This window comes from Thunnus albacares, chromosome 4 (genome assembly GCF_914725855.1).
Source record: "Thunnus albacares chromosome 4, fThuAlb1.1, whole genome shotgun sequence".
Taxonomy (NCBI): domain Eukaryota; kingdom Metazoa; phylum Chordata; class Actinopteri; order Scombriformes; family Scombridae; genus Thunnus; species Thunnus albacares.
In genome coordinates, this window is record NC_058109.1 from 32,854,921 (window position 1) to 32,880,170 (window position 25,250).

The following is a 25,250-nucleotide window of genomic DNA, read 5'->3' on the forward strand; positions in this document are numbered from 1 at the left end:
CTGAGGTCAACAGACCACCTCAGCCTTGACAGGGTTTGACAGACAGCTCTATTCTGCTGTCGGCTTTAACAGGAGCAGCAGGGATTATCTGTTTGGAATGAAATGATCTGAAATGGGCCTCAAGTGTGGAGTCATCTCCCTCCCTTGCAGCTTTTCTTGGAGTCTTGCAGACTTCTAAAGGCTGTTGCACCAGCTAAATGTGCGTAACTTAAGCCATGCTCAGACCAAAAACTGCCCTGTGTTAAAACACTACAAGACGGCGTGGTGGTGGGGGCGTGATGTTTAAGGTACCGGTGAGACAATGAAATACAATCCAGGAAGTCGAGTTGGAGCTACAGATTAATGCATTTAAAGGTTTATCAGTAGCCAGAACACTACAGAACAGTTTGTAATACTCACAGACAAAGTTATCACGGTGGAAACTGTGTTTAATCTTTCTTCTCCACAATCATGAGGTAAACAGTCGAATATGGTGTACATGTTTCAAAATAATCCAACAGGAATGTGCACTTGCATGTATGTGATTGGCCAACGCAGCGCCTTGCTGGATGATGTTGGGTTGCGTTGCAGTAAAAGTTGAGACTGGTTCAACTTTTTGCCAGATAGCCGCTTTTGCCAAGCACTGCTCCCATACAAATGAATGGGAGGGCTGCATTTTTTCACGTGGAGCTGATATTAGGCTGAATGCCCCCTCAGGGCATTTTCAAAGTTTCAAGTTTCTTTTCACACGGAAAAAAAATCCATCATTCATAGATGCTGCGGTATTTGCAGTAAAGATTGAAATAAAACATTATTTCTTGAGTTTTACAGCTCATTGTTGACATTTGAAACAGTACAGTGTGTGTTTCCACTGACCCTGCTGTCTGCCTCCATTTGAAGGACTTTAGTCTCGACTTTAAAGCCAAAAATCCAGTCGGCTTTACATTTAGCTGTTGCAACAGTCTCAACACACGTATAGAAACTGTTCAATGAATGGATCTAGATAGATGTGTACCCCTCTCCATTATCCATCATTAGCCATCATCCCCTGGTGAAGCAGGTGGATAATTTGAAAAAATAAAAGTCTTGGGAACCAAAAATCGAATAGGACATTCCCTAAATACTCCCGAGTGAGAGTGCTGGAAGCCTGGAGAGGTGAACAGAGGACACTGATGAGGCTCTCTGAGGTAGAAACTGCCACAGATGATATTTGGCAGGAAAGCCTCCATGATAATACCTCCACCTCCCCACACACACTCAACTTTATCATGAACACTATTCTAATTTCTCTATGTAAGAGTGTTTTCATGTTTTTACACACAGTCACATGCACACACACACACACACACACAGATACATACTGTCCTGTAAGAACTGCATCTCAGAATAGATTACAATTAAACCATCTCCCCCACTGATCCCAGACTAGTGCAATTAACACTCCCATTCCAGAAAGGTTATCGCTGTCAAAGAACCACAGATGTGCGCGCACACACACACACATACACACACACACAAGCAAAGTTATTAAGTCTGTTCTGGTTGTGTGGCTGATAGTCTGAGAGGCAGGAAGGTGTTGGGCAGAGCCTGATATTTCCACTGAGTTAATATGCAGACCTGTTACTTCACATAGAGCCCAGCATTAAGCCTGGAAATGCCACCAGCGAACACACACACACACACACACACACACACACACAGTGTTACACAGCCATCACACCCCACTGACTCTCTTCCTCTATCTTCATCATTCTCTTTCTATCCCTCCCGCTCTGTCTTTTTTTTTCTCTCTGTCTATGATTTTTAAAGAAACCTCCATCAAACATACTAATCTGAAATTAGATCTTTCAAAGGCGACGCTGCTCTCCGGCTTTGTCTTGTCTTTCTTTCGACGCCTCTCGCACTAAAATGTGTGTGTTGTCTGCAGCTTCTGTACAGTTTAAGGCTACAAAATAATAGCAAGAGAGTGACAGTAAAGGATTACAAGCAGTTAGCTTGTCCCATAATCTGGCCATTACCAGCTGAAGTCTGCCAGTACTGCTTTACTTACATTTGCTGATGAAGATCATGCGATATGACCGAAAGCCTCAGAACATATAACGTAAATGCGTCTTGGTAAGATGGTTTTCTCAACTGCTGTTTCAAAAATTAAGTCATCAAAGAAAATATCTCAACACTCAAAATTGAACTTTGGCTTAACCGCTGTAATGTTCAGTGTGTAATCCTGCGGTTTTCAACATGCCATTATTTCATCAACAGAAAATTAGTAAGAAACTAATATGGTAATTAATTAAATGTTACACATTCTCTGGTTGCAGCTTCTCTAATGTGAAGATGTAATGCTTTTCTTTGTTTTATATCATTCCAAATTGATTCTCTTCAATTTTGGACTGTTAGTTGGAAAAAACAGCAAATTTTCTGGAAGAATTTTTGATAATCAGTGTCTGCTCACGGCAACATGAGCATGATTTTAAAAAACGAGTCTTCTGTTTAGGAAACTCAAAGCATACAAAACTTCAAATTTTAAAATCAGTCGTAAATTGGACCGTGATTGGCTCCGAAGTAGTTGTGATGTGACAAATTCTACTTGTAAGTACACAAGAAACTTTCTTTCTTTAGCGGATGAATGTGAAAACAAACTCTGCTCGCACATCATTCTGCACAGTGGAGAGAACAACATCCAGCTGAAGGGATGAGTCAACGCTGACTTGTGGCATGGGACAAAGTACACACATGGGAACGTAGGACCCAACCACAAGTCTTCTGGCTCAGAGTCCTAAACACTGAACAAATACCATCCAGCACGACCACCTGCTATGACCTCTGTTTGGTACAAGAATGTAGACTGTTGTTGACTAGAAAACACAGTGAATCTAATCCAAATAGCAATTATGTTCCCTCAAAACGTATTAAGCAAAACCATTTAGTAGCTCCTTGAACCATTTAATAGTATGAAAAGCAGGAGACAAGGTTGACTTATCTTGTTACATTCCTGAATTCTTGTAATTTATTTAAAAAAAAAAAAAAAAAGTGATTTCACAAAAACATTCTTTTATTTTTGTAGGAAGAATGCACATTACCATGAACTCAACATTTACAACTATATTGCAGCTTGAGTGACCTATTGTTTTTTTATTTATTTAATTTGTCTTTATTATCTACTGTATAAAGAACAATAACCCACTTCCACTCACCTGTGCAGCACTCTCACCTCTATATTAAAAACGACTCTGAAAAAGATTGAAAAACTTCATTTTCTGCACATACGTTATCAACAGCTACCACATCTGCATACAATCTTCACCCTGGCCCTGCCATTATACATGAGACTCTATTATTGTTTTCATTTGATTTCATTTTCATAAATGCAGTCAAAATTACAGTGAAGCGTGAAGCAATATGAAAGGTAACAGGTCAGATTTGTTATTCCAGTGTTTACTACATTGGATGTGTCTATTGTTTATGTAAATAATTGATTGGCAGGAAGAAGGCCTTTAGAGGACAAATAAGGACGGTGAAGGTCACAGATGACAACATACAGTAACAGAACAGTACGACTTCTGGCTCATTTCTTTATTTCTCTCTCATTTCTTATTTTTCATTAAAAAAGTTCAATACAACAGCAGCATGTTTGTTTGTGCAGTCTGGAAAGCCTTGAAGCAAATCTTGTCAGAAATGTAACTTGTATAGGAAATATTTTCCATCAGCACCCCTAACACTCTGCAAGAATGTTTGTGTGTGTGTGTGTGTGTACCCACAGCTGCCTTCAGCCTCTTCAGAAACAACAATGATGAATAGAGTCTTAAACAGGCAACTCCCTCTCTATTGTCCCTCACACCAGCAGCACATAATCATCTCTCTTTTCAACTCCTTTTCTCTCTGTATTTGCTAATCAATCTTTCATTCTCTCTTTCATCCTTTTTTTTTTTTTTTGACATCCACTCTCTTTCATATCACACTTTATGAATAGACCGATATTGATGTCATGCTACAGGGCGTCGGACTCGTATGAGAGTACAGCCGGAGACTCGGAGAGGCGACTGCATTAAACAAACACTTTTAGCCTTTTACTCTGCTTAACAACAGCTCATCTGATCTTCAGGCAACTCAGATTGCAACTTCTTTGTCTAAGCGGGAGTGCTAAATAGCCTGGATAAAACAAAAGAGAGTGAGAATAAAGAGAGAAAGGGAGCGTGGAGAATCAGAAAAAAAAAAATCAAGGATCAGATGAGTATTAATTGCCACAAAAGAGTCAGAAGAGGCTGAGCCATTCGTCTGCGGGACCCCGGATCGTCCCGATCAGGAAGACAATTAGCAATAAATGAGAAGACACTGAGATTTTGTCTTTGTTTGTATTTTATGTAATGAAGATAGTGACGATATGAGCAATAATATCAGTACACCCGGGGCATGCTGGGGAATCAGTGGACTGAGGTGCAATTGAGTCGTAACATCACAGGTTCAAATTTAGTACACTGGTGCAACGCTGAGCTTATCGTCCACTTTCTTATCACCGCTCCTTCCTGTCTGTCTGCTCCAGCACTCTGTAGTGCTTCTCAAAACTCTGCTGCAAAGTGACTTACAAGCAGGGCTGTAGTGGTCGGCTCTGTCACGGGTCCACGAGGGCTGTGATGATGAAGACGTGAACCTTTCAGTCTTAACAACCAATCTCCAACAATCTCCAAGGCTTCTAGTATAGATGTTTCACTTAAAGCCAAATGACACACAGACATGAATAGTTTGATTTTCATGTGTGACTTTCCCAAAAGCATTTTGTGCTTCTCAACTGCTGTATCTGACAATTTTGCATTAATTATGTAATAAACCCTTAAACGGCATGGGAGAACAGTACATTAATATAGTTGTTATACTGTATAATGACAGCTTCTGTAGTAAAACCTGTCAATCATTTTACAGCAGATTCCAATCATGTGTTTTGAATTTATCTGGATTTAGATCATGCCTTAAAAATATATGATGGACCTTAACAGTTATTCTGCTCTCTCACATGTCTCTCTTCATAATCTGAATCCTGCTGGTTCTGAATCAGTTTCTGTCTTTTCCTCCATCATATTTTTTCCTAAAGGGGACATATTATGCTTTTTGTGATTTTTATGTTATTAACTTATCTGTTGTCAGATGTTAAATATGTTAGTATGTTAAGTTCCACTGCAACCTGCTCTCAGTGCTTCATTTGCAATGTTTTTTTTCAACCTTGCTAACGAGCTCGCGTGCATGCCCGTCTATTCTGTAGCCTTTGTTGCTAAGGTTGTTGTTGTTGTTGTTTTTCCATGTGTTGTTTGTGTTGTTCACTCTCATATTTTGGATCAAATTTCAGCTCGAACATGTACTATTTGAGCAGTTGACATTTCGAGCAAAGAATGAGAAAAAGTAGTTCTTTAGTTTGTTGCATGGTTTGCTGTCCAATCAGAAGAGAGTGTGCTCCTAGGGAGGGGATCCTTAAAGAGACAGGAGCTAAAACGGCCTGTTACAGACAGAGGCTGAACTGAGGGGGCTGCATAAAGGGTCAGTATAAGATAAATAAGAAGTTTTTAACTGTAAATCATGCAAAAAAAATATTCCAGTAGAGCCACAGATTAAAAACATAGACCTGTAAATGTGCAGAATATGTCCCCTTTAAATCTTCAGTCTGATGCACCTACTTTCCCTCACTTCTTCCTCTCTCTGGCTTCCGTTTTTAAAAATCTGACAGTGCATGAAGCAGAACTCAAACTTGCATAGTGTTAATTACAGCAGTTGTGGATTAACAATTTAATGTGGTGGGAATACAGCTTATGAGCTTTAAAGTTACATTCAAGCTAATTACTAAAACGCAGCAACAAGCTGATAAAGTGGATGGTTGAAACAACACGGAAGTAAAAAATAACTTTAAACTTATAACCATCTATTTACTTCATGGTCTTTATCTGACAGACTACTGTTTGATGCATCATTTATTAGATGTCATATGTTCACTCTCTGAACTCTCTGAACTCTGATTTATTCCTCTGCTCCAGGCAACCAGCCAGCTTCAGTCAGGGTTTGTTTGTTTTACATCCCGTGTAGCACGAGCGGGTGGTGGGTTGATGGTTGCTCCGTGTTAACAGATGACAATATTGGTGACATGAGGATAAAGTGTTCCAGCAGAAACATCCTGGAATTTGCTAATTGAGCCAGAAGGAACCTTGAATGAAGCTTTAAATGTAATTGACAACTTACAGAGTGAGTGATTAGAGTTTTGGTTTTACTGGTTTGAAGAGTTTGGTCTTAATGCAAAACAGTGGAACACAGTTCAACGAGTGTCAATGCAAATTTTAATTTTTCATACATTTTCCATATCATGATCGAGATATTTTTGAAATTTGTGATGATTAACGATGATCACAACATATGTAAGACACTTTTAAAAAATGTTTATTTATCTTTATATCACTGCCCAGAAAGTTGACTGTTCTGGCCTTTATCCGAAATGAAATGTAAAACCTTTCTTGTGTTTTAAAAAAAAAAAAAAACTACTCAGAAACAGAACAGCATTTTTTATTTTGTATTGAAAAATAGAGATTGAGTGACAAACTCATCTGATAATAAAGGCCCGTGTGAGATGTGGCTTTTCCAGTAAGTGCTACAAGATTTCAATGTTGTTTTTTCACCGTTTGTGGTTATTTACATGACTAATTGAAAGACTGTATATAAAGTAACAACAACCTGAGAGACAGCTGAAATCATTTGGATAATAAAGCATTGAACTGCACAGTCTGTTGAGAGAATTGTGTGACACGTTTTATTTTGATGGACTTAAGTGAACTGATCAGAAACAGCTCAGCACTACTACAACCTAGTAAATTGTTGAAAACACTCCTGAAACAGACTTGTACAGTCTGGATTCACTTTGGAGATAATGGAGATGAAACATTTTGGTGTTTGACAAATGAAGTGAAAATATATTTTCATTTACTGTACGGAGATGATAGACATTTTATATTCATACGCTTGTTTGTACCTGCGGTATATTTGCATTGTGTGCTGCCACGTTTGATTTCTCCTGATGAGAGATCCGATGAGTCGACAGGCAGGAAACAGATGTGCAATTTACTGCCAATTAATTTCTCCGTCTCATTCTCTCTCTAAGTTGTACTTTATTCTCTCTCTCTCTCTCTCTCTCTGACACACACACACACATATCCGCACACACCCACGCTGCTGCATTGTCAGTCGGCCGCTCTGTGCAGCACCGCATCTCTGTTGTCGCCATGATAGAAAACTCTCTTATCGCTCTCTCAGAAGATAAACATGCCCTGCTGATTCTCCCTGACTTCTTCTTCTTCTTCTTCTTCCTGTCTGTCTGCTGAGCGTGTACAGAAAAGATTTCCATTATTCTCACAACTAAACAACAACCAATCTCCACCAATCTCATCACCTCCCCTCTTGCTGTACAGCTCCCAACCTCCTGACAATCTACTGTGATCTTTCACTCCTGGAGAAAATTACAAGGAGGTAAAAATCTAAGATTTCCCAAGAAAAAGACAAAAAAAAAAAAAAAAAGAGAGAGAAGTTGAGAGTGCAGTGACGGCAAGAAGGGAATAATGAGGGAGATAGAGAGGTTATACACCGCACTAATTAGTCCGGGTCTTCACAAGTTCAAGGACGGTTTCAATTTAGCTGATAAAGATGAGAGGATGAGGACGGGGAGGGGGGGATGGGTGAGATGGGTGAGACTTCCTACATCTTAATTATCCCAGTGGTTTTTGGCTGGTGGCGCCTTAGGGAGTGTGTGTGTGTGTGTGTGTGTGTGTGTGTTGGAGCGGTACGGGGGGGAGCAGGTTGAGTCTAGGGTGAGGAGAGGTGTTCCATGGAGAGCCCTTGCAGTCGTCTTATCCGGGGCCGAGTTCAGCTGGGCGTGGCCCAAAGCTTCCCAGGGTCGACGCTTTCCCTTTCAATTACTCCTCCGCTCGCCCGAGGATCCCCAGCCCAGGAGGAGCACGGGTAACGCCGGGGTTAAATACACACGCGCGTCTTCATTCACGCATACATACAGATCGGCTGTGCTCACACCTTTGTAAAATAATCAACGCCAGAATCGTTTGGTTGGAATTTATTGTGACCGTGATTGAAGAGAGCATCGGTTTTGAGTCTGATGAATACCAATTTTAACCTGTAATCCTCACTGCAGCTCATGTGAAGGAGGGAGATTGGGAGAATTGCTTTTCTCTTGGTAGAAGAGGAGGAGGAAGTCATATAGTTTGGTGCTGAAGTGAGTCACCAGTTCTGTTTACATCCACTGAGATATTTCTGTTTTATTATTGCTTTTTTTTTTTTTTTTTTCCACGGAGAGGCAGGGGCGATGGGGCGATTGTGCATTTTTTTGTGAAGCTAAAAAATGTAATAACATCATTAAAAAACTGTAAAACAAATAAAAGACAAAAACAAATAAAACAGATAAGGAAGAACAGTTTAAATCAAAATATATTCAGATAGTTGTGAGAAGTGATCCTGCATATTGGGGAGTAGCTACATTAAGTTTGGGAGGATATATTAAGTTATCCGGTCTAATGGGATTTGGCGCCTCCTCCCACTTAACCGTTATTAGCTTGTGTGGGTTGTCGAATTGAGCAGAGTGAAATTCTGGGTTTAGAGGTGTTTGTGTCAGTATCAGTTGGCAAAAATAATTTGAGAATGTCTCCTCCTCCTCCTCCACTTCCTCCTCCTGATGTAACGACATAGCTGAGGGAGATGTGGGTGGAGGCCAGTCGTCCTCAGCTCGCTACGGCTCCATATCGCCGCGCTTCTCCAGAGACTTCTGAGCAGCCCGATCGAATCCCTGGACACCTTGATTAGATCCTTCTCGCCCACGTGTTTTTAAAGACTTTAAAGATCCTGTTTTCCAGGAAATTAAAAGATTTCATTGCAAGTGAACTTTCTAGTGTCCTGCTCAAACATGAACATGGGCAGGGGATCTAGTTGGTTGCCTGCTTGGTCTACGCCATGTTTACACAGTTACATTCACATTCAGTTGCAGAAGATATACTGAATGAAGGAGCTGCTGTTAAAATCCCATTCCCCTGCAGTTTGAGTTAAGCTGTTTGTGGGAACTTTTGACACTCTGTGATTGAGTCTTCATGTTACCATGAATAAACCAGTTGACAGAACAACCCCATTTCCTCTTTTACTCATCTTCGGTGGGATGTGTCTAATACAGGAGCACGAAAGGATGACTTTTTTTTTTCATGACATCGAGAAAGTAACTGTGCAACTGGATTTGCACTGACAATGAGAACCGTGAGTAGGTGTAACATGCTTCTATGCAGCATTAAGCTGTTGAGAGGTGAGGCAGGCATCTTCACCAGGTTGGATTGGAAAGTTCCAGTTTTTGTCAATCTGGGTGTTATTTGTTGTTTTGATAACATTCATTACTTACATTATTTAGGGAATGCAGACGCAAGAACACTGATCAGCATTAAAACGATGTAAATTCACAGAGATGATGCCAAAGTCATAGCATAGCCAACACATCATAATTACACACATGTCCACAAAACAAAATACAAAAGCAGCACACAGCTGTAATGGATTTTTATTTCCTGTTATTTCCTTCCTGTTATCATTTACTGTACACTGTTGATCTTAAACAGTGCACTGTGATGAATAAATCTTCTCCATCAGAGCCTTGATAGGACAACAGACTGACAGCCCCAGTAATATTACACTGATATAAATCATACATATGTTGTTATGATAGATTGACACAAACATAAAGTTGGATAAAGTCACGGGTGACTGAGAAATATAAGTTATTGCAGAAAAAATAAATATAAAAATGTTAATTTAAAGTAAGCTCACTGTAAAGCCATTAAATTCTAGAAGGTCTTTCCAAATAATATATTATACAGTGCTTTAAATTATAACATAATTAGTGTCCCGGATTTTTAATTTTATTTTATCATAATTTAATTTAGAAGTAATAATTTGATTCGTTTTTCAAACAACTGAGAAGCCCTACTTGTCATTTTGTCGTCTTTCAACAATATAACACACATCTCCTGACACTTTAATGACACAGAGTAGAAATCATAATCAATAACTGGAGGCTTCTGTCTCTCTTCTCTTTCTTACTCTCTCTCTCTCTCTCTCCCCAACATTATAACTGTGACTATTTTGGGGGCAGTTTAGCCTGTGCCACACATAGTCCACCTGTAGCTAGAATAGAGGCTTTGACCTTTGACCTTTTTATGCATCAACCCAAAAAACAAGCTCAATGGTTATGTTGGTGATGAACAAAATCAAATATATTCAGTGTGTGTGTTTTAACTCCTTTATACACTGACTGGGACTGACATCTGAAGACTGACTGATTTATCACAGACCTGACAGCTAAGTGACAACTCACTATGATCTCGCAAAATGAAATGCAAATGTATGCATAATGTAAATGCCTTGTTTATATGGAGCAAAAATAAAGCGGCTGGTGTCTTCAGTGGGGCTGCTATCTGTTCATGGAAATGAGATTATGTTCAATCATCTGGTTTTACACAGCAAAGTGTTCCTGTGTACATACACACTGATGATTAAAAAATCATCTAAATTTAGAACTTAATCTTCCTGTTCGTCCTACTACATGAAATCTAGGTATTTTCTGGGCTCCTCCGTGTTTAGATAGAAGTGTTTGGGAGTGCAGCTTATATCTCTTTACAATACACACAGGAGGAGGTGGAACAGGCCTCTTCCTGTGATTCAGTTTTACTCCTGTTGCTGGATTTAGTACTGCAGTATACTGTAGGTGTAACGCACATTAACACGTTTAGAAATACCAACACATTTCACTTCCTGTTCCTCCTCGTAATTCTATTATTGGCTGCCGGCGGCATTCGGTAAACAATGTAAATCTAATTACATACATGAGGGGCATCTCATTAAAAGGAAAATGTGTCCCGTCGGAATTACGTTAAGTGAATTCCGACATGCGAAAAAAATGTGGAGCACATGATTGCATGTGTTAACCGTCAGTCGCCGGGACGCCAGAGTGGAATACATCAGCATATTTAAAACCAGCAGTAATCCCAGTTTAACTGGGTTTATGGAGATTTTAAGATGAAGCTTTTAGATTTAAAAAAAAAAAAAACATGAGAAAGTGAATGAGAAAACACAAAAACATCTCTAATGTTTGTCTTTGTGTGCATCACGCCGACACGGTCTTACAGATAATGAGGTTTGAAATCACCAGCGATCGTCTGGAAACTTAAACCACACTACACTGTAGCATATAATACACCTGCCACACTAGCATGACCGCCGCCTGTATGACAGGAGTCATCACATGAAGTCAAAGCTAATAATCTCCTCATGCGGTTAGGGAGACGCGCGGGCACTGACGAATCGAAGATCATGTGGGAAATATAGACGGCAGCCGCATAGGATTCTGAAAGTCGTGTGAACATGTGACTGACCCGGGAATGTTTCCCTCTCTCTCTCTCTGTCTTTGTCTTTCTCTCCGCCCAGTGGGACGCCATTAACGAGATGGACGAGTACTTCAGTCCTATCCACACATACCAGGTGTGTAACGCTTTCAGTGTGCGGTGGGGTTGAATGTATTATTAGGATTATTATAATAATCTCCAGGATCACTTTGTTTCCTGGGAAACTGGGATTGTTCACGGTGAATGAAGTGTGACTGTAAAACACAAACTGTGGATAATTAATCAGAAGTTGTTCTTTACTATCTGTTAAATTAAATGGTATCGTATTTGTTGTTATTATTAATATTAAAGATTATGCCACAATTCCTGTTGAGAAAGTTGATTTTGTTTTACCTGGTGCTCTCTGCCAACCTGTAGAATCATATCACATGTGGTGGTCACAACATTGAGACCCCATGATCCCCAGAAAAGACACTAAAGAGTCTTAAGTTGTTTTTTTTATCTATTACTTATTCAGTTAACAACCGTCTATAATAAAGCTGAAACAATTAGTTGATTGACAGAAAATTAATCAACTTTAATTGTATAAAAAACTTTTTGAGCCAAAATGTCAAAAACTCAGAGGTTCCAGTGAATAATTGTGTGATAGCAAATTTAATAACATTTGACATTTGTTCTGTTTGTTGATCAAAACAAGCTATTTGAAGACATCACCTTGGACTCACCTTGGACAGTGATGGGCGTTTTCCACAAATTTCTGACATTTTCAGTTAAACAACTGAGAAAACTAATATCATCAGATAAATGATCAATAGTTGTGACCCAAGTCTATAACTTATATACTTATATTTGCTGTTTCAAAGCTTCTCCAGTAAAATTCTAGTAGGGAGATTGATTCATTCATCAGTTAATTGTTTGTAGGCTTAACAGTAGTTAAATTTCAAAGTTTTGAAAAATTAAAACATGAAAAAATACAAGACTATACACAAGGATACACATGGATGGACAAGCCATAGAACCTATATATTTCTATAATGCTAAACCAGTAAGATGCTATATGAAATGCTTTACCATCAGGAAGTAACTTCCACATTCATTTGAGACATTACTATGATTTCAGTAAAGACCTGCTGCAGAGTGTATCACCTGCACTGCATTTTACATTGTGTGCACGGGATTTAGTTTTTTGGAATCTGTTTGCTTTATGACACAAAACCAGGAACACTTTATGATTTGCAAGGATACATATTTCTACCATTCTGACTATCACGATCGCAGATTCATCTTCATGTCAGCTTAGGCTTCTTCACCTGATTACATATTATCTGTTGTGAAGAACAGAGCAACAAATAGGAGGTGGGAAAGAAGTCAAAAGGACCAAAAATGCGATCATTTAAAGGGCCCACACAGCACATTTAATGCCTGAGAAGGTTTGTTTTTATTGATAACGTATGTTGCTGTTATGACACTTACTTCGAATCAGGTCTGTAATGTGATGAGCCCCAGCCAGAACAACTGGCTGAGGACGGGCTGGATCCCTCGTGAAGGAGCCAGGAGGATCTACATCGAGGTCAAGTTCACCCTGAGAGACTGCAACAGCATGCCTGGAGTACTGGGCACCTGCAAGGTAACACACAGACAGACAGGAGAGGGTTAGATAGCGAGTTTTTAAATGCACATGATATAACTTATATTCTTGTATAATATATGGTTAGCATTTAAAAAAAAAAATCACATTAGTATTCAAAAACCACAATCTGAGATGAAGTCTATTTAAACTCTTACACAGGTGGGGTGACTGGAAGTACTTAACAATGACCTTTATGCATAATTAGTAACTACAAATTTAGCTTTAAAGAGGAAGTTCACCCAGACTAATAATCTGGCTTGCTTTGCCAACTAGTGGTGATAAAATGCTTTTCCTACACCCTGTGCAGCAGCAGTGTACCATAGCACTATACAACCAAACTACATCACAGCTGAGCGAGGTCACAAGTACACAGACCACACCCAGCGCAGCTGTGTTTTTCCTTCTTCCAAAATCTAGCATGGACATGTGAGGACTTTGACAAACTGCTGCAAAATAATCTCACTCAACACTTCAAATGAAACCTCTACTCATATGGAAATCTCAATGGTATTGGTTGATTATTGGTTGATACCAAAACAACATAGACATTGACATCAGATTTCTATTTCAACTCACTTTTATATTACAGTGAACCTACAGTACTCACACACTTCACTGTATATTCACATCAGATTGTGTTTCCGTTTGTTCTCCAGGAAACCTTCAACTTGTACTACTACGAGTCTGACAGAGCGGTGGGCTCGGCCATACGGGAGAACCAGTTCATTAAGATTGACACCATCGCTGCTGATGAGAGCTTCACGGGGGTGGACCTGGGAGTCCGCAGACTTAAACTCAACACTGAGGTATGAGCAACGGCTCTGAACAACATCATGAAAACTGACTGATACAATAGGTAAATGTCAGTGCAGGCTCTTTGAATCTTACTTTGGAAACTTTATTCCGATTCTTAGCACGTACGCCTCCACAGGAGTTCAAGACGAGTTGGATACATCCACGGCCCTGGAGAGCCTCCTCCAGTCTCATCACTCAGGCTGTTTTGTGTTCAGTTTTGCAGATCTGTAAAAGCAAACAAACAGCAGGGCTTGGTTCGGTATCATGGGAAATACTGTGATATTGATAACAGCCTCAGTCTGATACTGGAGAGTAGAACTATACTTTTATTGATACATTACATTGTTACAAAAAGATATGAAAGACATTGTGTACTTCATCGCACACTATCATTGGATTTCTTAGGCATTAATACTGAGTTAGCCACTTCAATTAGGTGGCAGTTATGCTGGTATAGGAGCTTTGCCAATAACATTCGGCACGTGACTGTAATGCCAAATAGCAATTTTGAACTTTCTAACTTCTGAACTGTCTAATAATAATGTATATATATTGTAGAAGAGACAGAGACTTCTTCATTGACAAAAAAAAGTGATTTATTCAAATCTATGTAAACAAAAACAAGTTTCTCCAAGAAATGAGACAGACAAATCAAACTTATCTTAAGTGGCTTAACCCTCTTGTTGTCCTCGGGTCAATTTTGACCCGGGAGGATAACAGGTGTCATTATGTGCTGTGTATCCTGACTAATCTTTTACATATACATTACATATATATTTTCCTCTAATCTCAACTATAGTTAAAATAATTCATAATTTCTTAGTCAGGATACTGTTTTCTGTTCTTCCCGGGTCAAAATTGACCCGAGGACAACAGGAGGGTTAACTCAAGAAAGTTCAACAAACTGCACACAGCTACACAGACATCCTCTTTTTTTGTAATCATACAACAGAATAAGAAGATGTAGAAACACTAGAAGTAATTTCAAAATATTAAAACTAGGCTAAGGCTTAAAATACATGTAGGAATTATTATATATGACTTTAGTATAGAGTGAGTATTTTTGCCTTTTAGTTGGATGATGAACAAATTATTCTGAATATGTCATGTACATTAAAAAAAAAAAACATAAATGTAATTTCAGGCTGTTTCTGCTACTGAAGCAAAGAGCTGAAAAGTAGTTAATGGCTGATGAGGTCTCTCTGACCCAAATGTTGCATTTATAATCATGGGAGCCAATTAACAGTGTGGACTATTTTTCTGATAAAAGACCACTGCTTTAGTTTTTATTTCCAATTATCATCACACAGTTGTCTCATGTTATTCTGAGCTGCAGTGAAATCATCCGCGCTGTCAGCTATCACTCCGGGGATAAAATCAACTTTGCACAGTTAAAATGTTAAAATGCATCATTATGTGTTTAGTGTAGTAAAACTAGAGTGGAAATAGAAAGCCTGGAACAATTAAATGTTTCTACTGAAATATAAACCTTTTTAACCTGTCACATTATTGTCAAGTCAAGACTTTTGTTCTTGTCGGGATCCTGTAGGAATGACTTTTTTTCTATTGATCTGATCGGTCAGTGGTCGGACATTGTGGCCAAACCATGTAATTACAACTTCAGCATCCTTCAGCACACTGGCCCAAAAAGACTTTTTCCTAAAGACAGAGCAGGTTAGATGTTCAGCATAAGTTACCATGGTGATTTATCCCGGTAAAAAGTGAGCCGGCTTCATGTTCCCAGAAAACCTGAGTTAAGCCCAGAGATAGCTGGCTAACTAGAGATGTAATGGTTCTGAAACCAAGACACAAATGTCTACGGTTTCGAGACGTGTTCTGTCTTCCGTGTCACGGTCTCTAGAAGAGCTGCACAATTACATTATTTTATCCCCATTCAAGTTAGCAGAGAGCTAACCAGAAGTTAGCCGTCTTGGCCGTCTCAAAATTTTGGATTTGGATAATCATTACAGCCCTATTGCTAACCTACTAATCTCACTCTGCGATACAAGCCCAGGTTAAAAAACAGGTAAAAAACTGAATAAAGTTCACATGAAAAATGAGTGTTTCTCTGACACTTTTCAGCAGACACAGGACATCTGGGACGGGCTGCTAGCTGAGCTGCTGCTAACGTTTGCTCAACTTGTTTCTCTGACAACTTAAGATCCAGACATTCAGCAGGTTTTTACAGGGAGCCAAATTATCCGCAGAGGTCTCCTCTCCAAAACAAATGTACACCAGTATTAAAACCGGTAGAAGCAGTGAATAAAGCAGTTTCGTGTTGAAGATCAGTGTTTCTCTGATGCTGTTCGGCAGATACAGGATGTCAGGCACGGTCTGTTAGCCGAGCTGCTGCTAACGTTTACTCAGCTTGTTTCTCTGATAACTTAAGATCCAGACGTTCAACAGGTTTTTACCGGGAGCCAAATTATCTGCAGAGGTCTCCTCCTCTTCAAAAACAAACATACACAGGGATTAAAACCTGCGAAAACAGTGAACAAAGCAGTTTCACGTTAAAAATAAGTGTTTCTCCAATGCTGTTCAGCAGACACAGGATGTCCAGGAGGGGCTCTGTGTGAGCCGAACTGCTGCTAACGTTTGCTCCTCTTTTTTCTCCAATAACTTAATATCCAGACATCCGATGACTAAAATCCTTCATCTGGTTAAAAGATATAATTAAAATAACCACAATCTAAAAAGCTTATTGTAAAAATGTGGCTTAAAACTGAATAAAAGTCAATTTATGACAGTTTCTGGCAGACAACCACAACATCAACATATGCATCTTGTACACATATACTCTTTGGTAGAGGGGGTGTGACACCGTTTACAGACGACCAAATGAAACAGACAGTTACCTTGATTAAAATTACTGATTTCTCTGGGTTTGAAAATTGTTGGAAACATTTGAGATAATTTAAGTGCACAACTCAACACAATATATAACATAGGTCTAGTTGTTTTTAAACATTTTAATGCAGAATAATTACATATTATAGCTTTCAAGCAAATAAATGTTACATACATTAATGTACATACTGTATGTTGTCTATACTGAATGCTAATCCTATTTATTGTGACATATTCAGGTTGTTTGGCTTATCTGCTGGAAACCTACATGTTACAAGGGTTGAAAATTTGTTTTTTATGGTGGTTTTGAACAATATTCTATAAACTACAAATCATCTTACATTGCCTGTTTACCTACTGTAAATTGAATTTGAAAACTGAATTTTAGATATTATTATCATTTTTAATTGTTCAGTGGAAATAAGGGATTGACTGTTCCTTTATGGGTTGACAAAATTCCTCTTTTGTATTATTTGAAAACATATTGTCACAAAGCTGAAAACAAGCCTGATTTTCAAAGCTCATGAATAGTTGACTGTTTTGGAGATACAGGATTTTCACAGGACCGCAAGGATGATTTATTTGATCTCATCTTACAGTATTCTTGTCATTCTATAGATAATAGTCAGTCAAAGGTTTGGACACTCTTTCTGGTACTGTATGTTTTCTTTCCTTTCCCAGAAAACCAGAGCAGCTGAAACCAGAATGTGTCCATTGCTGGGAATTTAAGCACACAGTGCAGCAGGAGTGAAAGTGCCTGAAGCAACTTAAATGACAACTGTTGATACTGATTACACACCATATGTTTAATCCTGTCATTTACATGAAATAGTGAGAAAAACAACCCTTAAATAGCCCCGACAAATCTGCAAAACTCAAAATTAGCTGTCCAATTAGCACGCAGCGCTGATGTATCAACAGCTTGGTGTGTCAATATGACAACGAAAAAAAATGTCTTCAATACATCAAATCAGTTTGTAAACAAAGCTACTAATTAAGCTGCAGTGATGATGTCCCAGCAGTTAGAAACTGCTCCTTTAAAGGAATACAAAAGCAGATCTGTGCTTTCTATACATCAGTGTACTCTTCTCTTACATCTTTAGGGGAAACAGAAAATATAAAGAGAAAAGGTTCATACTGTAATATCAAGGAAACCTCATCAGATTGGCTTGTCTGCACTACTGGTGTAATCTTATTAAACAGGCCTAAAAACAGGACAGGTCTTAACGCCAGCATGAACACAAAATCAATCATAGTTCATCTTTAATTATTACAGCTACAGTAGCTACAGTAGTACTGTACTTGTAACAGCTTTAGTAAGAAAATGACATGACAGTAACCCAGCAAATGAAGATTTAGTTCTTAAAGTTAGATGTTGGCTTGGACAATAAGGAGATAATAAAATAACAATATGTCATCAGACAGTATGTCTTGTCAGTCTTTCTTGTTCATGTTTAAGCTCAAGTTTACTGTGATATTATTTACAATACTATATCCAACATAATGATGTATGCAACATCAGGGAACCCCTGTGGTTTAGGAATTGGGACTCTTACTATTAACTGCAACATCCCTGGCTCTGGACCTGTGTTGTATGTTAATCCCCCTTGTTTCCTATCATCTATCTAGTGGTACTATATAATAAAGACATAAATATCCAAAATCATGCACAGCAGACTGTAAACAGCATGTCTGACAACAAAATACAACCTGTATACACTCATAAACACCTGCCTAACAACAATATATCACCAGAGACAACAGGTTCTTACTGTTATATATTACCCTACTGGATGTTAATGGAGTTATTATTATAACAAAGGTTCAGGAAGAAGACCACAACCCTTTCTCTCACTAAATTCAATCACCTGTGCCTCACTAATTCAATCATCCGTGCATACCTATATAAGCGTGTCTAACCCCTTTCTCTCCCGCAAATGCTTACCTCCTGCCCGTGCTCCGTGATCCACGTTCCTCGGCAACATAATGCCCACGACTAGATCCAGCAGTACCAACATGATATCTCCTTCACCACCACATCCACATGGAACCCTTCTCCTCCAGACGCCACACTTCTGATCAGCTGGGATCAAGACGCTCCGACGCAGCTTTTTTCCAAGCGATTAACATCTTCAACCGGATGTTTGCCCACCTCCAGCGAGCTCTCAAGGAGACGGTCATCCCACTCCTACGAAATGATGATAAAGACAAACTTTCCAACTCTATGCAGACTCCACTTCCATCAGCCCTCTCGCCGGCAGTTCAAATCCTCCCGCTCTTCCAGGTTCATTTCCCGCCACCGGGCTGACGCACACCGATGACGTCACAACGCCGGCTGAACTCCAGATACAAATCCCGTTTCGCCGAACCTCCTGCTCCTCTCTGCCTTCACCTCCACCACTGCTCCGGACGGCCGCTCACTTCCGGGTTCCCCGCCCACCGCTACCTGTACGCCACACATCGATGACGTCAAGACGCAGCCAACTGCTTCAGCCCATGGATGTATAATAAGAGCTGGATAGGGCGCCGCCGCTCAGCTTTGCAGCCAATTTTTTGCACCATTTTTCTCAAATGGTGTGGTCTTTGTTAGTGAAATGAGTCTTACTGCTCAAAGAAAAAAATCTGTCCTTATATTTTCTACAGATGATCACAGATCAGTTTGGGTGGGTTAACAACATAGTCAAAAGTGATACGATATGAAAAACAAGCATATAAAAATGTAAAAACGTCCATGTTTCCAGGTTGTTCTTGGAAGCAGAGCAGTTGATTAATGACTGCTGCCAAACTCCAGTACAGAGATTCAATTAAGGCTGTATTCACACTGCTCCACCTGTTTTGTTCAAAAGCCACTGTGGCGTTTATTTATATGTGAAAGTTCCACCTTCCAGCTTTAAGTTGCACTGGCTCTTCTTAACACTTTGTTAAAATACACAAACTTTCATAAATAACAAATATGTATTTCCATATTTTTCATGCTAAAAGTATATATATTTGTTTACAGCACTTGCCTATTTCGACTAAATCTGTCTCCTCTTTGGCCGACTCTCTAAGGTGATTTTATGAAGCAGTCTCACAATACAGCCTCTACTGGTCAAATTCAGACGTAACTCATTTATACGAAGTGTTCATTCTGAAAATACATTTGTAAAGTCACTACAGGTGTTCAACATAATAAATTCAGTAAAGTAACATTAAATTACACACATTTGCAAATGCAGTTGCCGTATACTTTAGGATAGAGGTTCCCTTTTTGCCTTGTGCCCTAAAAATGACTGTCACTTGTTGTGAGCAGTTCCACCACTGATTTCACATTGTTACATTAAATCATTTTTAGAGGTCAGAAAATATTCCTGAGTCCTGTAACATCTTTTTTCAACATTTTTTTTTTTTTTTAATCTTGTGTGTTATCATCTATAATATCTTTTACAGATAAAATGTTTAAACCTATTAAGTATTTCACAAGAAAAAGACTATTTTGTGCACCAGAACTATGCTTCGTCATCTGTCATATCCTGTTAATTGTCTCACTTCCTCTTACATTTAATTGGTGACCCCTTCAAAGGGTTCCAACCCCAGGTTAAGAACCTCTGTGTGAGGGCACTATTTCCCCGGAACTGGGCTCAAATGCAAATACCGTTTCATGACAAAACAATAACCAAAACTGCACTGCATCATTTGATCTGCATAAACAGATCAAACCACTTTCTGGGTAGTTGGAGCCAAGACATTACTAAACAAGTGCAAAAAACTAACCGATGAAATTTGCAGCATGACTGGCTTTGTATTACTGCTGACTTTGCAGTGGCACATAAATGATTGTTGTTACAAAAACTTTGTTCTGTGTTCTCTGTCCACCCTGTTGCTACATCCAGCTCACTGATGCAGCCACTGTAAAGAGTGTACTCGAACACCTCCTATGTGTAATATTTTCTGTGTAATATTTGATGTAAAAGCATATTAACACTCCCATGATGACCTGTGATGTGTGAGATCAAAGTGTTAAAACCCTTGTGTCGTCACAGGTGCGAGGCGTGGGTCCTCTAAACAGACGAGGCTTCTACCTGGCCTTCCAGGACATCGGCGCGTGCATCGCCCTCACCTCGGTACGGGTGTACTACAAGCGCTGTGTGGGTGTGAGCCGTAACCTGGCGGTGTTCACCGACGTTGTGACGGGCGCCGACTCGTCCTCTCTGGTGGAGGTCAGAGGTCAGTGTGTGGATCACGCCGAGGAGAGGGACACACCCAAGATGTACTGCAGCGCTGAGGGCGAGTGGCTGGTGCCCATCGGCAGGTGTGTGTGTTCTGCCGGATTCGAAGAGCACAGAGACTCCTGTGTAGGTAAGTTAACTGAAGATGTGTTTACTGAGCTTTAAATGAACTCTGGTGAGTTTGTCCATTTGGTTTGGTTCAGTTAGGATGGTGAAAACATTCATTTGACCTCTGGCATTGACTAATTAACTGCACCATCTTCTAAAAGGAGAGTGTCTGTCGGCTCCAAACAAACTCTGGTGTGGTTCGATTGCGGTGGGAACACAACAAATACCAACCACAAGGTTGTGTCATAGTGATTTTAGGCTGAATTTAAAATCTAAACTATCATTAAGTTTACTTAATCCAAATGCTGATTGCAAGAACTCACAAGAAAATCATTTCCCAGGTGATCCTTATAAGTAATCTATATAATTATGCACAATCATAAGGTCAGTGTAAGGATTTTACCTGAAATATCAGAAAGTGGAAAAGAGTTCAAAGGGGAGTTGTGTTCATGTCTTACTTTCCTTGTTAAAATGTCAGTGAAACATAGCAACCGTCTAACGTCCCCTTCCCCATAATATTACGCTACAAATTGCTTCCTCTTCGTGCTGTTTCTAGCTGTTTCTGTCATCATATTTAAGACAGGTGAGGTCCACCGTGAGGTCAAGAGTCTCGACTAAAGCTGAGGACAAACCTGATGACCTCCTTAAAATGAATTCTCAAATGTCGCTGTACTAAATCAAAAACCAGAGTCATTAGATCGAGCTTGCCTTACCGATTTATACTGCAACCAAGCGGAAAAGGGATTAGATTATTAAGTAATAGTATTTTTTTTTTTTTTTATCATTCTTTATTCCACGTGCAAATCAACAGCCCTGATTCCACTTGTAAAGATCAAACATGACAGGCGACTGGATCAAAAGGCAAGTAATTAGAATCATTGAAGGCACTGAATACAATCGCAACCAGCTTGTAACCGTGACCCATGGGGTCCTACATGAACACACAGCTTCCTGGCAAAGTTCAAACAGCTTTGATTATTTCACATGAGAGATTTCTGTCTGTGCTGTTTCTGCGTTGTTCTTACTGGTTTGAAATGGAGTGATGTCATTCCTGTGCACCGGTCAGGATTTATCAACATTTGAATCACAATCTGATGTGAGTTGTGGGATTGTTTGCTTGTGCTGCCAGGCCGCTGTCAATCAGCTCTGATTTAAACTCTACACACCCTGTCAACATCAACTGATGGTCTCGGTCCAGTTTGGTCAAATCAGTCATGGCGCCCAAATCATACTCGTAATGGGCTCAACAGTGTGTATCCACCACAATAATGCTCATGACTACCCGTTTCTTTTTGTCAGTGGATCAATGTGGTTGCCTAGTTGATACTCGAAAACGCAGGTACATTCTGTCTCGATTGGTAAATTTGTCAACTCACAAGAATCATGTAGGCATCAGAGTTCCCCATTTATTTAACTATCTGAAAGATTCTTCTGAGCTCAGAGCATCAGCAGAAAAGTCTGCAGATTGCAAAAAGCCTTCACAGCAAACACATGAATTTGGAAAGGTTCTAACCTTTCTAGTGAATAAAGAAGTCTGTTTGAAGTTCTGGCTGTGGATCACATCAGAAAAAAAATAAATGAAGTTCAAGGTCTGGTCAAAAGCTTCTCTGAGATCTAGCAGTTTTTTTTCACAAATATAAGATACTAGTCAAGTGTCTATCTGAGCTCAAGTGTCTTCTTTCAGTCCATGATGAATAATAAGTGAAACGTGTCTTGATCCTCTTTTGTTTTTCTTCCTTTTAATCTAAATTCTGTTTGTTTTTTATCTTTTTTTGATTCTTTTCCCAAGAGTTTTGATGTGCTGACTTCATTCTGAGACCTGTGCATATTTCAGGTTGCCATGGGTTACAGTAATTAAAACCTATTAATCACAGAACGATGGATAATTAAACGCTAAAAGCAGTTTGTCAGCTAAACGAGCCGAACGAGACACGCAACACCGGTTCCCTTGCACCCCCCACCACCCCCACCCACCTAAACACCTACACACACACACACACACACACACACACACACACACACACACAAATCTCTGTTGTGTCTCACCAATCTGAGGCCAGCAGCAAACACCCTCTTGGTTCGACACAGTGAGAGCTCCTTGTCAAAATGTGTTTAAAAGCGTGGGAAGTGGAGTGTTTGTGTGTGTGTGTGTGTGTGTGTGTGTGTCCGGTTCAGAGGGCCACTTGCAGACTTTCTATAATTAGTTGCAGGCAATTAGCATCAGCACAGAAATGCAAAACAGGACCTATAAAGAGAAACGGGGAAAAATGTGGCCAGAAGGAAGGAAAAAAATCACCTCAAGTCACGTTTCGTTTATGGAGCAGATTTTATCCACATTTTAAACATACTAATGTAAGTTATCTGAGGTTGTAGGGAAAGGATCTTTTAAGGAGGAGGGGGTAAAAAAAAACAAAAGCATCTGATAATAGAAGTCATTTTGCTTTATGATAATCCTCAGCTGGAGGTCTTTAACCTTGTATTTTATTTACCATTACATCACCGCAGCCAGAGCAGAAAGTGGAAGGAGGGGAAATAAAGAGCTCTTCAATATATTCTCCGCTGACGTCTTGTCTCTTCTGGCACCAAACTGGGTCGCCGTGCTAATTCACCCTCGCCAAAGCCAGCCACAGTCACGCACACACGAGACCAGACAAGACACAGAGAGGAGGGGAGGGCACGAGATGGTGAAAGGGAGGCGACTTAAGTGGTGAAGGCTTGTATGTGTGTGTGGAAGGGGGGGGGATATAAAAAAAAATCAGACATGAATGTGCGTGAATATGTGTGTGTATATGAGCGTGCTTAAGTGGCTCTCCCCTGATAAAGGTGCAGAGCCCTGGCTGAGAGCACGACATGATGTATGTGTGTGTGTGTGTGTGTGTGTGTGTGTGCATGTGTGTGAGCAAAGGGTTGCGTGACATGCAGTTGAAAGTGTCACAGGAAAGGAAGCAATGAAAGACGAAGGGAAAAAGAGAAGGAGGGTAGAGGGAGAAAGACTGGCGGAGTGGTTGACTGGACCCCTCGTCCACTTGAGTTTACATCAAAACACTGCGTGTGTGTGTGTGTAGTTGTGCATACAGTACATGTGTGCAGATGTGTACTGTATGTGTGTGTGTGTGTGTGTATGCGTGCCTCCCGGTGCCAGTGAAGAATGGACTAAAGTGCCCCATACAGTGAGAGCGATCGAGGACACACTGATATGAGACACACACACTTAGGCTGGTCACATTTACTCAGCTCAGCTGGCTCATCCAAGCCTGACACACACACACATACACACACACACACACACACACACACAGAGGGGGAGAGGGGTGGGTACTTACTCACATGTGGGTTAGCTTACTCCTCTGCTCAGTCAATGGACCACAGCCTGTCCTCCTACTCTCTGAACTGCGCTGTCTGATACTTTCATGTGATTTATGACTGAGTTTGCTGGAAATAACATAATCCAGCTACTAGAGGGAGAATAGAAACAACAATATTAACCCCTTAACATACAATTTTCCCCCTTTTGCCTCTCTCTTAAATAAGCTTATTAAAATCATCTTATTTCAGCCTTCCTGTCAGCATCAGCTTGTTCCAGCATTTTACTGTATGATGTTTACATCATGTGAAACATTCAACACGTCTGCACCATTCTGTCAAATGGAAATTAGCAACTAACTGTTATTTAAGTTGTTGATTAATCAGTCACAGGTGACATTTTCAAGATTCTTGTTTTGTTTGACCAAAACTCAAAGATATTTCATTTCTGTTATACTGTATATGGGGGGAAAAGCAGCAAATCTGCATGTTTGAGAAGCTGGAACCAGAATTGATTAATAGTCTTTTGGTTCACTAATCATTTAGTTGACTAATTGTTTTTAGCTTTACATTTGTTGTATCGCTGGAAACAATTAGATCTAAACCAGAATGTAAAATAAAGTTTGCTGTGTTTAACCAGTCTTTGAACAGTATGAGTTTGTATTGTCTTGACCTACTAAACGCTCAGTGACATTTATAAGGTTAAAAGTGTTTTGTTTAGACCAAAGGAAAAATCGCCAGTGACAGTTTATTTCACGGGTCCGCAAAAAGAGGATTTCCTAATTATTTTCTGGTTTTGTAGAGAGAACAGGCAGTGTTATTTGGCTCTAATTATGGGTGAAACAGACACTCTTTAACTGATAGATTAACTTACAATTCATTAATTCTAATTAATTGCTAAGCTAGAGTAAACTAGAGCCATGTGTACGGCGGGTAAACTGAAGAAATTCCTTTGGAAATGAACAAGTG

At 39.7% G+C, this 25,250-nt stretch overlaps 1 protein-coding gene and 1 long non-coding RNA gene across 5 annotated transcripts in view; one reads left to right on the forward strand and one right to left on the reverse strand.

Annotated features, from left to right (window-relative positions):
• The window catches only part of epha8 (eph receptor A8), a 117,554-nt gene that overhangs the window by 41,649 nt on the left and 50,655 nt on the right, over window positions 1–25,250 (forward strand). For 2 of the 3 annotated variants that reach the window (XM_044349061.1, XM_044349062.1), the window contains exons 3-6: window positions 11,473–11,526; window positions 12,874–13,017; window positions 13,677–13,826; window positions 20,685–21,000. In XM_044349061.1, coding sequence (XP_044204996.1) covers window positions 11,473–11,526; window positions 12,874–13,017; window positions 13,677–13,826; window positions 20,685–21,000 — 664 coding nt within the window. Of the gene's footprint in view, window positions 1–11,472; window positions 11,527–12,873; window positions 13,018–13,676; window positions 13,827–18,785; window positions 19,237–20,684; window positions 21,001–25,250 lie in introns of those variants that run through there. The other variant, XM_044349063.1, reaches the window with a different exon arrangement.
• LOC122980751 lies at window positions 6,501–18,757 on the reverse strand. Of its 2 annotated transcripts, none has more exons than XR_006403078.1 (4): window positions 18,608–18,757; window positions 13,909–14,040; window positions 12,864–13,010; window positions 6,501–7,324 (listed from the first exon to the last, which is right to left on the reverse strand). It is a non-coding gene; the product is annotated as an uncharacterized LOC122980751 (long non-coding RNA). The 2 variants fall into 2 exon arrangements; XR_006403077.1 differs by lacking the exon at window positions 6,501–7,324 and adding an exon at window positions 12,592–12,715.